Source organism: Gigantopelta aegis, chromosome 14, assembly GCF_016097555.1.
Source record: "Gigantopelta aegis isolate Gae_Host chromosome 14, Gae_host_genome, whole genome shotgun sequence".
NCBI classification, from domain to species: Eukaryota; Metazoa; Mollusca; class Gastropoda; order Neomphalida; family Peltospiridae; genus Gigantopelta; species Gigantopelta aegis.
This window is the reverse complement of record NC_054712.1, coordinates 9,850,815-9,865,353: the sequence shown is the minus strand read 5'-3', so window position 1 is coordinate 9,865,353 and position 14,539 is coordinate 9,850,815. Positions and strand designations below refer to the sequence as shown.

Below are 14,539 nucleotides of genomic sequence, written 5' to 3'. Positions count from 1 at the left end.
AGTATTTCCCCACTGTGCTACGTCCCGCCCCTCACCCATAAGAGATCACCCATTGTAGACCTCAACATACGTTACGGGTCACATTTAAGACTTGTGACTGATTACTCCATGGTGATGACCTGAACGCCAAAACCATTCCATCCAATAAAAAATAATCAGGACCAAAATTGACTGCTCTATGTTAACGTGAAACTGATTGCTCTAAGACACACAAGTTAACTGCAAGTGCAATTATAAATGGCCAGTAGGTTTTAGTTGGGGAAAAAACGTTTAAATTTTGTTTTAAAATGTGTGTGTGTGTGTGGGGGGGGGGGGGGGGGGGGGGGGGGGGGGGGGTAGGATATGCATAAAAAAAAAAAAAAACACTTGTGTCCATTAGATATATCATTATTTTTTATCCACATAGTTCAAGATATTCAGGGAAATATAACCAGTATTACTATGACCCACGTGTGACATAAAGATTTGACGTACACAACGAATGACGTAATTTTGTGAAGCGAAGTCTTAACTTAATAATGCAGCTTATCAAAATGATGTCGTTTCGTCGTCTCTTTTTAGTTACGTTTGAAACGTTTTGACATGGTCATAGCTTGTTATCCATGAAAATAATATTTCGGATAATGTGGATAATAAAGAAATGATTACACTCGCGTGTGAATCGTACTGATTTTACGAAACTGTCAGGATTCGCCCTCGCTCGAGTAATACAATAATCCTGACACTAGTTTCGTAAAATCAGTACGACACACAAGCTCGTATAATAATATCTATGTATCTGACAAATCGATGTTTGAAAACATATCGAACTCGCTTTCGCTCACTAAATACTTTATGAAATCACTCGTTCTAAGATAAATGATATCTAACGGCCACTCGTGTAGTATTCTATATGAATATGTTTTTAAACAAGAGTTGTAAGATAAATTGTAGCTAGTGGACACGAATGTAGTATCCTACTTCTCGCACATCCTCGAAAACTTGGTTTAAAAGTGAATGTAAACGGCAAAATTGAACACGGACCAACTTCCTGAAAAGGTCATTCGATGAAAATTATAAATCAATTGTTACAAAATGGGGCACTTTGATTTCTAGAGGGGTACAGGACACTCTGGTCCCCTCCCTTGGATACACCCATGACTGTTAAAGGTAGCAGTTCACCAAACAGCATGCCACCGTGTCAAAGGATCAAAGTGCACCCAACTTCGTTAACGCTACAAGTTTTGCCATTAGTAATAAATGTGACAGTGTTTGTGGTCATAAAATGTTGTTTCATCTAAATAGTAAAACCCAATTTAATTGGAACTAGTATCTATATACCAGCTAGTATAATTGCCCTTGAAACGTGTGCGTGGTCCTACTATAAATAGAAGCAGGAAAGAAGGAAATGTTTTATTTAATGACGCGCTCAACACATTTTATATACGGTTATATGGCGTCGGATACATGGTTAAGAACCACACAGATATTGAGAGGAAACCCGCTGTCGCCACTTCATGGGCTACTCTTTCCGATTAGCAGTAAGGAATATTTTATATGCACCGTCCCACAGACAGGATAGTACATACCACGGCCTTTGTTACACCAGTTGTGGAGAACTGGCTGGAACAAGAAATAGCCCAATGGGCTCATCGACGGGGATCGATCCTAGATCATTCGCGCATCAGGTGAGCGCTGTACCACTGAGCTACGTCCCGCCCCTGCAATAAATAGAACTACATTAAATTTTTATGCGGAACTAGGGTAGTCCAAGACACTTTATGTTAGGTTTGAAACGAGCAGCTTAACCTCAGATTTTCTATAATTGCGAGGGGGTGGTAATATTCATATGCATGGTGTATGTATCAATTGAAACGTTGCATGTAGCAGCTTACTTATGTTGTCTATGGGAATATATTTGGTGGTAATCACACTATATAAGCAAGAAGTTGCAAATCAAAGATGTGTAGCCTAAAATAGTTTACACTGCCCGTTATTTAGGAGCAGTGTCTTTAAATGTGTGTACAATATACTAATACAGCATATAAAATCACTATGAATTATAATTTGTTTGTGGCTGTTGTTTTTGTTTGTTTGTTTGGGGGGGGGGGGGGGGGGTTGTATGATAGTTATGATTACCACTTTAATAAGACAAGCGAAAGAAAAGATAACAAAAAATAAACAAACGACATTTTTTATTTGAATTTCGTTCCGTCCAAAATATTTAATTCAATCATCCAAGATCCCTCACCCAAACATTTGTGTAAATCTTCTAACTTCAAAACTGTCTGTCCTACTTTGTCAAAAAAAGAAAACAGCTACTATAAACTAATCTCACGTTCGTCATGTTCTGTGTCACAAAACAATTGCAATAACACGCGCGCGCGCACACACACACACACACAAACACTACTACCAAAAACGAGACGGTAATGCATACACACACCCTATCTCGAATTACCGCCAGTTTAAAACTTAACTCACCCCCCCCCCCACATCTCTCTCTCTCTCTCTCGTTCTCTCTCTCCCTCTCTCTGTCTCTCTAACTCTGTCTCTGTCTCTGTGTGTGTGTGTCTCTCTCTCTCTCTCTCTCTCTCTCTCTCTCTCTCTCTCTCTCTCTCTCTCTCTCTCTCTCTCTCTCTCTCTCTCTCTCTCTCTCTCTCTCTCTCTCATGTGGTTGAACATAACGAAGTGTATAGCTTCCTAAACAATTCAGACGCGTACAGGCACGGCGGAAGCAAGTAGACATTGGGGAGGGGGGGGGGGGGGGGGTTGACAGACCGAGGGTGCAAAACGAAGTTTCTAGGGGGCTCGCGGGTATGCTTCCCCGTAAAATGTTGAAAATTAGATGTCCAGCATTCTACAAGTAAAATTATTGATGACTACCTTAAGATTTACTATCAATATTTTTGATTCAGAATGCGCAGGGAGGAGTATTTCGATCTATTCTGAACTGTTTCATACATCTTCGTAATTTCGTGGTGTTGTGGATTTTTTTTTTTTTTAAACTAAACCTATCACACAATAATGGCAGATGACTGCAGGAACTACAAATGGCGGACTAGTTTGTTAGACGTCCGATCTCTCAACTGTAGTAGACTGTACGGGCCAACAGTGTCTGCGAAAACTGTGAATTTTCGTCAGTCTTTTGAGTTCTTTCATGAACTCCCTGTTGTTGAAGACGTAAATGATGGGGTTGATGACGACGAGCGAGTACACCAGCCACATCCCTGAGATCTCCAACCAGTACGGGACCGAAAACAGCGCCGGGCACCCATGCTGTACCGTGTACGGCAGCCAGCAAAGTAAATACGCTAGTATCAGTAAAATTCCTAGAGAGAAAAAAAAAGGAAGAAGAAAATATTAGTGTTCCCCAGCACATTGTTTTGTTTAAGCAGTAGCTAATAGAATAGGCTTTTGTTTCTTTCTTCTTTTTTTAAAAATGTGTTCCCAAAAGGTTGGGTTTTTATGTAGTTTTGTTGTGGTGTTTTGGGTTGTTTGTTAGGTTTTTTGGTGGTGGTGGTGGTGGTGGTGGTAGTAGTGGTGGCGGGGGGTGGGGTCTTCTTATTTTGTTTTGTTTTCTGGGGTTTTATATATATATATATATATATATATATATATATATATATATATATCCCTAAGGGTTCACAAATTGTTATGTATGTACTCTTGAAACGTTTCACCTGCATATTAATAAAGTCAAAATCGGAAAACAGATTATAACACATCCATAAAAAATTAGGGTCGGTACTTTTTTTTAGATAGGGCCAGGTTCCCGGAAACACATACCCTTTTTAGGCCCTAGTAACATCCAGAAGTGGTAATCGGTTCATTCTCCCAAAGTGGTGTAATTCCAACCTGGCATTTGGGAAATTTTGAAGTCATGCAATACTCTTCAATTTTTAACCTATTAAAATTCATCTCTGTCTTAAGATTTACCAATAATAATAGTTTTGATTAAGAATTTATATTGGTGGCTAGAGCCCCCAAAATCCTGTCAGCACCACCCCAACTCCCGCCCTGAACCGCCGTGCCTGAAAATATGTTTAATAACTATATATTTGTAATTTCACGTCTTTGGTGATTGGTTCATCACATGCACGTTTTGGTTGTCAGGTTTTGGTAGGTATATTGTGACTGCATCGCAAAACATGGTCAAGAATGTGGGCTATAACAGATGTCTTGTTTACCGACACAACTAGAGAACATTGAATAATTAACCATATAGGCTACTGGATGTCAAACATTTGGTCATTCCGACACGAAATTTTACAGGTTTTTTTCCATTAAGGGATCTTTTATATACACTTTACCAAAGAAAGGACATCACATACTACGGTGACTGACATATCAGTCGTTGAGGACGGGTTGGAACGGAATAAAAAGACAACCAATTCAGAGATTGGGTTCAATTGTGCGATTAAACAAGTACAGGCGAGCGCTGTACCGACTGAGCTAGATCCCACTCCTAGTCTATGAGACGAGAAGGAAAGAACCACAGCACATTGATTAATCAGCATCTGTAATCTGAAACCGAACAAAATAATATTGTGAATACGCTACAGAGAATGAAAGACGAAACCCGTTGCCAGGTATCATGCTCCCATATAGTCTATTTCAACTTTCTCGACCAGTCACAAACTGTTAATAATAATAATAATAATAATAATAAACAAAAACATTTTTTTTTTTAATAAACAAAGTATTATAGTCTGTCTGCGACGACTTGCGATACGATGCAGATTTTACGGGAACTGGGCTTTTTTCTCTATTTCTATAGGGTGGTGGGCTTTTTTAATTTTACCTCGCTTCGTTAGTGTTTTGTTTTGTTTGTTTTGGGGTTGTTGTTTTTTTTGGGTTTTATTACCTCGCATCGTTAGTGTTTGTTTGGGTGTTGTTGTTTTTTGGTTTTTGCTTTGTTTTACCTCGCTTCGTTACTGTTTTATGCAGCCTTTTCCTCTTCATCTGAATTGGGGGCTTCGGCCTCATCGGCATGGCCAATTCGTTTGTTTCCGTATCCGCGGTGTCTGCAGTCCCGTCCCCGGACTGCTCCTCACCGTCCGATATCGGAGCTCTGGGGACGTACCTGCGCCTGTGTTTGAACGTCTGCCGCCTGACCTCGACGACGATCTTCCGGTAGCAGATGATCATCGCCACCACCACGGACGTCATGCACAGAGTGACGATGAACCAGTAGTACCAGCAGCTCGTCTTCAGCGACGGCGAACAGTGGCGCGTGCCGAGACGAAACACGATGGTCACGGACTCGGGGAATATAAATGGTGGAGTCGCCACCAAGATGGCGCACAACCATATCAGAAGTATTGTCACTGAAAGTAAAGGCATAACGATAAAATACGTAAAGAAAGAAAGAAAGAAGGAAATGTTTTATTTAATGACGCACTCAACACATTTTATTTACGGTTATATGGCGTCGGACATATGGTTAAGGACGTCGGACATATGGTTAAGGACCACGGACATATGGTTAAGGACCACACAGATATTGAGAGAGGAAACCGGCTGTCGCCACTTCATGGGCTACTCCTTTCGATTAGCAGCAAGGGGTCTTTTATATGCACCATCCCACAGACAGGATAACACATACCACGGCCTTTGATATACCAGTCGTGGTGCACTGGCTGGAGCTAGAAATAGCCCAATGGGCCCACCGACGGGGATCGATCCCAGACCGACCATGCATCGAGCGAGCGCTTTACCAGTGGGCTACGTCCCGCCGGAAAGAAAGAGAGAGAAAAAACACGATATCCACGGACTCGGGGTAATATAACTGGTAGAGTTGCTACCATGATGGCACACAACCATATCACAAGTATTGCCAATGAAAGTAAAGGCATAAAGATAGATACAATAAATAAATAAATAAATAAAAACAAATAAATAAATAAACATATGTTTTAGACATTAGAAAGCACATAATTTCGAGATAGTTTCGAGTTTCCCTATAGTTTGCATGTAAATTGTAACATATAATGATCCATTGTCGGTGCTTCTGCCAGAAAGAAAATGTTTGGTATGGCGCTGTGGAATTGAATGTAACCACAGTCAAAAGTGGGTATGGAGGGGGGGGGGGGGGGGGGGGGGGCCTTCCACCAGAAAGAAAATGTTTGGTATGGAGCTATGGAATTGAATGTAACCACAGTCAAAAGTTGGTATGGAGGGGGGGGGGGGGGGGGGGGGGTGCCTTCCACCAGAAAGAAAATGGGTTAAGTTTAGGCTTAGGGTTAAGAAAATCATACAGTAATGATAAGAGTAATTAATTTTGTTAAAAAGTTAACTTTAAAAAAATAAAATCTGCCAAAACATTTGGGTATGGCGCCATACCCGTTTTACCCTCTGGCAAAAATCCTGATTTAGTTTATAATGATATCATATTTATGAAAATTGACCTTTACGTAGCATATTTGTAAAAAGCGCTACCCCCAATATTGACATTTTAAGTTGCCTATTGATTGAATTTGAAGAACTCACCAAAGAGATCATCTGTGCAAAGTGTCATGCTTGTATTACCATTTGAAATATCATTTCCGTTATCTGCTATGCCAATAGTCCTAGTAGTAGGTGCCCATGTTTTGGGGAGGTTGTCATATATTGATGCCCATATTCACCACTCCCACCATCAGAGGCCTTTTGTAGATATTAGACGTTAGGTTTAACGCTTTTTTAAACATATAAAATACCGTAATATAAAATGACTAATAAAAAAGTATATTAAAATACATTTAAATAATGAACATTCATGTGACAGTATGGCGACCATCTTGAAAAATGGCCACCATATTGAAAATTCAAGTGGTTCATTGATTGGATGTGACGAACTCCCCGTGGAGATCATCTGTGCCACGTTTCATGTTTCTATCATCATTTGAAAGGTTCTCCTAATTAACTGCTCTCCCAGTAGTGCTATTAAAAGTTGACCCTGTTTTTGGGAGGGGGGCCTACATTGACCCCCATATTTGCCACACCCACCACCAGAAGCCTGTTTACCAAACCTTTTTGTCACCACATTGAGGAATACAAAAACAACCCGCGCCCAGACGCATCAGAGCCAACAGTCAAACCGCACACACGCGCTGCACGCATCCAGTCTATATGAGCCTCAAGGGGTAACGAGGAGGAGGTGGTGGTGGAAAATTAGCTCTACTATTACCAGTAGAACTAATTTTAATCAGATTGTGGTGGTGGTGGTGGTTTTACTTGACAAATATATTAAAATCGATGGCGATTTTAGAAAATGAATGCACTGACCAAAGACGGACTTTTTCGTATCGCTCAATGATGGAATGTTCGGGTGGACCACAATCATGAACCGGTCTATTGCGATGGCTGCCAACGTGAAGGAGGACATGGCACCCTGAAATGTCGTGAAGAATCCCGTTGCCTACAACAACAACAGCAAAATAATGATAATAATAATAATAATAATATACTTAACAGGAGAACGAAATGGGGGGGGGGGGGGGGTAGTATTTTTTGTCACTGTAAAAATCCAAAGAAAAAAATGCATACTACTTTCGAGCAAACATTACCACCCACGATCGCCAAGTATGTCAAGCAAGGTCATAGTAATTTCCTTTTCTTTGGAACTACGTGGTTTAACCGATATTTCAGAATTATTTAGAATTAAAAAAAACACCTATCAGTTGATAATGTTCATTACCATTTTAAGGGTTACAGGTTACCACGTTAGGGGTTACAGGTTGTTTGTTGGAGAATGCTTGAATTTCCTTGGTGACACGGGCTATGATCCACTACACACTAATAACGAAAGTGCCTATATTTTCTCCATACCATTAAACAAATACTAATATTAGGATTTAGGACACGTCATCACACATCAAACTGTTTAAAAAAAAAATAAAAAAAATTACACGAGTCTAAAATATTGAACTCGAGTATTCGAAGGTCAAATTCGACCCGGACCTGAGTACCCGACACTTATACTAGATGACAACGAGACTAAGGGAAAAAAAAAAAAAAAAAAGCATTATGCATCTTAATTCCAACCCTGAACATGGATGCCAAATCATGCCATTGTATTGCATTCCACACATTCGAGTTTTGCTATTCCTCCATGTCTCATTATACTATCTATGTGATGGTGCATATAAAAGATCCCTTGCTGCTAATCGAAAAGAGTAGCCCATGAAGTGGCGACAGCGGGTTTCCTCTCTCAATATATATGTGGCCCTTAACGATATGTCCGACGCCATATAATCGTAAATAAAATGTGTTGAGTGCGTCGTTAAATAAAATGTGTTGAGTACTTCACCGATTCACACAGTTTGCGAATGATTTTTTTTTTTTCATACTCTGATGAACGTAAAAGAAATAACAAACAATCCTTAAACATTGCGACTCATGTCTGTTTTATCATTGTATTAAAATCAACAGAGAGCTACGTTCTTTACTTCAGTTCAAAGACTAATACCTGATATGTCGCGCTATGTATTATGTAACTATTTTGTGATGAGCTCCCTGGCTAGGGACATGACGTCAATGAGTGAACACATAACTACGCATGGGAGATTTTGTATCACATCTGTTCAGTAATTTAAAAAAATGTATTGCACGATCAGAATGGTCTTTACTACTATAGTAAGTAGGGTCTCCACGAGTACTCGAGTACTCGGGCACGGGTCGAGTCTTGCCAGTACCCGTACAAGGTGGAATACAATTCAATGCAAATCAAATTATTTATGTATGGATCATATAAAATGGCATGGCATACATTGTACAACATAATAAGAACATAAACTGGTTAAGTCAGATATATTGTAATAGTAATGATGGTAATGATTATATACATTTAATATGAATACAGTGACGGATCAATGATCAACTATAATACAATATACAATGTAGGACAATAATTTCAGCAGTAGATAATCAATGATATAAGTTACACAATAATTATATGATCATGCGCTAGTTTCTCTTTTTAAACTGGCAGTCCGTCCTTCACAACTAGAGGTCTAATTAACGAACTACTCTCGATTCACTAATGTCAAAACCTATATTAGCTTTCTTTTCGACCGACCGTTCAAAATTGCGCCCAAATTCCTCAATCAAACTTGCGCACCTTTTCTCTTTTGGCATAATTCTTGCTCCATTCAAAATTCCATAGCACGGTCGGGCTGCTGGTGCTCACTTGCACCTGCCAGTGCAGGCGGACCCTTCCCTCCTCCCCCACCTTTCCTGTCCTGGACGGAGGACAGGCGTGCGCTACAACAGCTTGCTCTGAATGTGCACATAAAGCCCTATGACCTGACCTGACCTGACCTTCACAACACTAAACATATCAACCGGTTTCTAAATGCAATACAATGGCATGATTTTGGCATTCATGTTCAGCGCTGGAATTAAGATGCATAATTCTATTTTACTTTATTCCTTAATCTCCTCATCATCCAGTGTAAGTGTCGGGTACTCGGGTCCGGGTCGAGTCCCAATATGTTGGACTTGTGGAGGCCCTAATAGTAGGAATAAACGAGTAGGCCTATGTAATAAAATAAGTAAACTACAAGACAAATGCCGACGTGGTGCCTTTAACTTTCAGTATAATATGCAATACTCGCCTTACAAAAATCTCCTACTCTAATGACGTGCGCGCATTTGAGCGAGCACAAAACGTCCACGAGCGAGACTGACATGGAGATCACGATGAAGAGGAGGTCGTACACGATGAGGTTCATCAACAAGAAGTTGTGGTTGTTGCTACGCAGCGATTTGCTGTTGGCGAAGACGGCGATGACCATAATGTTGAACGTCAGCCCACAAACGACAATAGCCAACAACGACGTGGCCTCGCCGACCGTCTCTTTTTCGCCACCGAATGGTGGTGACGATGATGATGTTGACGATGATGATGAAGATGATGATGGTAGTGGTGATGGTGGTGGCATTATCCCGTCAGGTTGTCGACCAGAATGAAGACAAATACAGGTCAAGTGCGAAAGACCGCAGCTCGTCAGCGTAGTAATTCGTGCTATTGGTCGTGACGATGTTGATGATGTTGGTATTACCCTGCAAAATTAGAATGAATGACGGTTTCCAGTTTATCGGCACCAATACTTGACATTTATCGTAGGTCGGAATCGCAGAGATATGTTACCGATGATGCCTGCGATACGATTATAGACAGCACGATGCCATCATGAAGAGTCAGGCACGGCGGAACAGGAAGGAGTAGGGGACTGGGGGAGGGTCTCTAGCTGTGTCAATAATTCTGAATTAAAAATAATTTTCGTAATAAATCTTAAGGCAGAGATGAATTTTGCTTGTAGAATGCAGGAAATTGCATTTCAAGACATCTAGTTTTAATTTTTTTTAGAGGGAAGCATACCACCGAACCTTCTAGAAATATTGCTTTGTGACCTCGATCTCAATCAGTCCCCTACCCCCTCCCAATGTCTACTTGCTTTCGCCGTGCCTGAGAGTCGAATAAAAATCGTAAAAGTCGGACCGTTTGCGGGACGTTTCTCTGCGATCATGTGCGATAAGATCATTTGAGATTCTTCAAGATACTCCACAATATTTGTTTCGTGTCATATCGCAGCAAATACGCATCATGTGAGGCCGCCTTAATACAGATCAAGTCAATGGTGTGGGAATGTGTTTTTAGTTGGTAAGCTTATCTATCGCACAATCACCAAAGGCGGGCTCATATCTTTGCGATTTCGACCTACGATTAATCTCAGGTATTGGTGCCGATAAATTGGAATCCGTCGGGTAGTTATAATTTTCGACGAGAGTACTCATATCACGGCCAACATTTTCGTATTCTCGGACCAGTATTATTTAAAATTAATTTTACTGGATTAAAACTGTCGTAAACCAAAATGTCAGGAAAAGAGCTTTGCGCATGAGCATCACTGAGATAGGACTACGAGCGCATTCAACGCAAACAAGAACTGCTTCCGATTTATCGGCACTGGTCAATAGCTGACACGCAGAGAAATGTTCCACGGCTTTATATTGATGCCAGTCATAACGTGATAGTTATTTTGACACTTGGTCATTTGGTGTGGTTTCCTCTCATTATCTATGTGGTCATTAATCATATATATGTCCGACGCCATATAGGCCTAACCATAAATAAAAATGACTTGAGTGTGCGTCGTTAAATAAAACATTTCTTTCTTTCATTTTAACCCTATCAAAAAGTACCAAGTATGCACCTTTCTCATGTCCTTTGATATAGCAGTTGTGGTGCAATGGCTGAAACGGACAAAGGCCGATCGATCCCATGATGTATCGCACCTCATGATTAGACTCAAATACAAAGTCGATTAAGTGAGGGGAGGAAGATCTATAGTCCGTCCTATCCTCCTATAAAAATGTTTCAGCATGAAAACACACGTTCCCCGTGGGACGGACTATAGCGGAGTCGATACAACAGTGCTTCAGTATGAAAACACACGTTCCCCGTGGGACGAACTATAGCGGAGTCGATACAACAGTGCTTCAGTATGAAAACACACGTTCCCCGTGGGACGGACTATAGCGGAGTCGATACACCAGTGCTTCAGTATGAAAACACACGTTCCCCGTGGGACGAACTATAGCGGAGTCGATACAACAGTGCTTCAGTATGAAAACACACGTTCCCCGTGGGACGGACTATAGCTTAGTCGATACAACAGTGCTTCAGTATGAAAACACACGTTCCCCGTGGGACGGACTATAGCGGAGTCGATACAACAGTGCTTCAGTATGAAAACACACGTTCCCCGTGGGACGAACTATAGCGGAGTCGATACAACAGTGCTTCAGTATGAAAACACACGTTCCCCGTGGGACGGACTATAGCTTAGTCGATACAACAGTGCTTCAGTATGAAAACACACGTTCCCCGTGGGACGGACTATAGCTGAGTCGATACACCAGTGCTTCAGTATGAAAACCATGGGGGTCGATTGGTGGGGGACAGGGGGGACGCGTCCCCATCACTTTTCAACGCCGGGGGACAATTTATATAAATGTCCCCCCCCCCCCCCACTTTTTCGTTTAGCAAAAGCAACAACACCACCACCAACAATAACAACAACAGCAACAACAAAAAACAAAAACAAATAAACAAATAAACAAATAAACAAACAAAAAACCTAATTTAATTACTGTATTAATTATTTATTTAAAATGGCAAGTAGTCATCCCTTTTACCAGTTTTGTACGAACGTCATTGTTGACGTAATTGGACGTAAAAAAAACACACAAACACTAACATGCCCCCCCCCCCCCCCACACACACACACACACACACACACACTTTTAAAACCGGATTGACGCCCATGATGAAAACAGACGTTCCCCGTGGAACGGACTATAGCCGAGTCGATACAACAGTGCTTTAGTATGAAAACAGACGTTCCCCGTGGAACGGACTATAGCTGAGTCGATACACCAGTGCCCTGGTCGTAGGATCGATCCCTCTCAGTGAACACATTCTCTGATTGGTTTTTCCCCGTCCCAGCCAGTGCCCCACAACAATACCTAAAGCCAGTGGCGTAGCGTGGGCGGGGCCACCGGGGCGGTTGCCCCGGGCGCAAAATTCTGGACTGGTGGAAGGGACTCGGGGAGTGCTAACGGTCCACTGGTTAGGGGGCGCAATACTTGCCTTGCCCCGGGCGCTGGCAACCCACGCTACGCCACTGCCTAAAGCTATTTACATTTAACAAAAGAATCAATCGATAGTGTGTTTCAAGATAATGTTCGTTTTACACCTCTTATAACTTAAGAAAAATATAATAAAATATGATTCAAGAAATCATTGTTGAAATAATTGTATGTAAAATAGGCCTAAAGACGTTCGAGTGGGATTTAACTTTGTGAAATGACCAAAAGTTGGGTGGGTCCCCAAGGGCGTCGTCATGGGGGGGGGGGGGGGGGGGGTCAAGGGGTTCGTACGACTCCCACACCCCTTTTTGAGCCAGCATGATTTTTTAAAACTAAAAATGGCAAAATTCAAAAATTATTTTTGCTCGTATCTCATATATCTTTAAATTCCCTTCGAAAATACACTAGAATGCAGCATTTGGCTGCTATAAATACAAAAATTGTTCGGGGGAGGGCATGCCCGGACCCCCCTAGCAGCCTCATTATTTTTTAACCCCCCGCCCCTTCTGAAAAGCTGGCCACGCCCCTGGAACCCCATGTAGTAGTACCCTGCTTGAAACATAAAGGAAACTTACCCAACGTTCGAATATTACATGTTTATCACATGAAGTAAGACGTCATAGTAATGAGCTTTTTTCTGTGTCCTGATGACGTCATCAAGCATACGAGCGTAATGCAAGTTCTCTGCTTCCCTGCTGAAAATATATTAGTGATTAGCAATAGCTATAGCCTATAGGTCTAATTCAACAGGCTTATAGGACGAAAATGTTAGGGGGTTTATTGGGGGTTTTGTTTGTTTTTTCCTATTATATAAAAATACAGATTACACTCCTCCCTCTGCATTTTATAACTCAACAATGGTCAAACCTTATTTAAAGAAGCATAGTGTTCATGTAAAACAAACTCCAAACCCATGCATGATAGTCTCCACAGATGTGAAAAGCTTGCCAGACATCTTTAAGCAACAACTGTTATGATCACAATAAACGTGATGCGTACCCCCTATTTGAAAAACTGATACAAACCCCCAGTAGCTACCAGCGTAGGAAGCGAGTGTGTGTGTGTGTGGGGGGGGGGGGGGGGGAAGCAGCGATGTTTTTATATACAGTGTATATATATATATATTTACAAACAAGAAAGAATATTGCCACAGTGTGCACACAACGTACACACAGAGCTCCATAGTCCCAAGGTTCAATGGTCCGAAGATTCAATGGTCCGAAGGTTCAGTAGTCCGAAAGTTCAATGGTCCGAAGGTTCAATGGTCCGAAGGTTCAGTAGTCCGAAGGTTTATAAACATAACTATAATCACGGAAAATGGCAAAAGAACACTGTCAAATGCACTAAACAATGTGAACTATTTACAGTAATCACTAAGCGTACCTCTGTGTAAAACGTCTAAGGCAGCAGTGTAAGATATATGTTACGACACGACAATATGATACATGTTGGATATCAATTTAAAGGCATCTGATTGGCTTCTTTCATATAAATCCAAACCATCCACTGAGATTAAGGCTACACATGTCGATGTCTATTGTCAGATGATGTACAGGTCAACAGTGTATATTATGTAAACGCGAGTGCCGTATATAACTTGGTTCAGAATACGTTTTAATTTCTCTTAAACCTGTATTTTAAAGAAAAAGATATGTCAGAAAAATAATTCTACACTCGTGTCTGCAGCTCTCGTGTCATTTATCTTGCATTCGGTTACAATTGTATTCATTTTGCGTTCTCTTCCATTATGTGTCATGTCATAGGGTTTAACGTGCACATTCAGAACAAGCTGTTGTAGCGCACGCCTCTCGTGGGCGCAAGTGCTTGCGAAGCAAGCTCTTCCGTCCAAGACAGGGAGGGGGGGGGCAGGGGGGGGCAGGGGGGGGTTGTCTTCTCGCTTACGACTTGGCACAAGGAGCAC

The 14,539-nt window shown here is 41.3% G+C and overlaps 1 protein-coding gene across 1 annotated transcript; it reads right to left on the bottom strand.

Moving 5' to 3' along the window:
* Positions 1 to 2,159: 2,159 nt before the first annotated feature.
* On the bottom strand, positions 2,160 to 13,264 carry LOC121389446 (rhodopsin, GQ-coupled-like). Its single transcript, XM_041521076.1, has 5 exons — positions 13,194 to 13,264; positions 9,579 to 10,026; positions 7,249 to 7,381; positions 4,905 to 5,309; positions 2,160 to 3,311 (listed from the first exon to the last, which is right to left on the bottom strand). Exons 2-5 carry the CDS (start codon positions 9,903 to 9,905, stop codon positions 3,049 to 3,051), a joined length of 1,128 nt encoding a protein of 375 aa, XP_041377010.1. The 5' UTR covers positions 9,906 to 10,026; positions 13,194 to 13,264; the 3' UTR covers positions 2,160 to 3,048.
* Between the last annotated feature and the right edge of the window lie 1,275 nt (positions 13,265 to 14,539).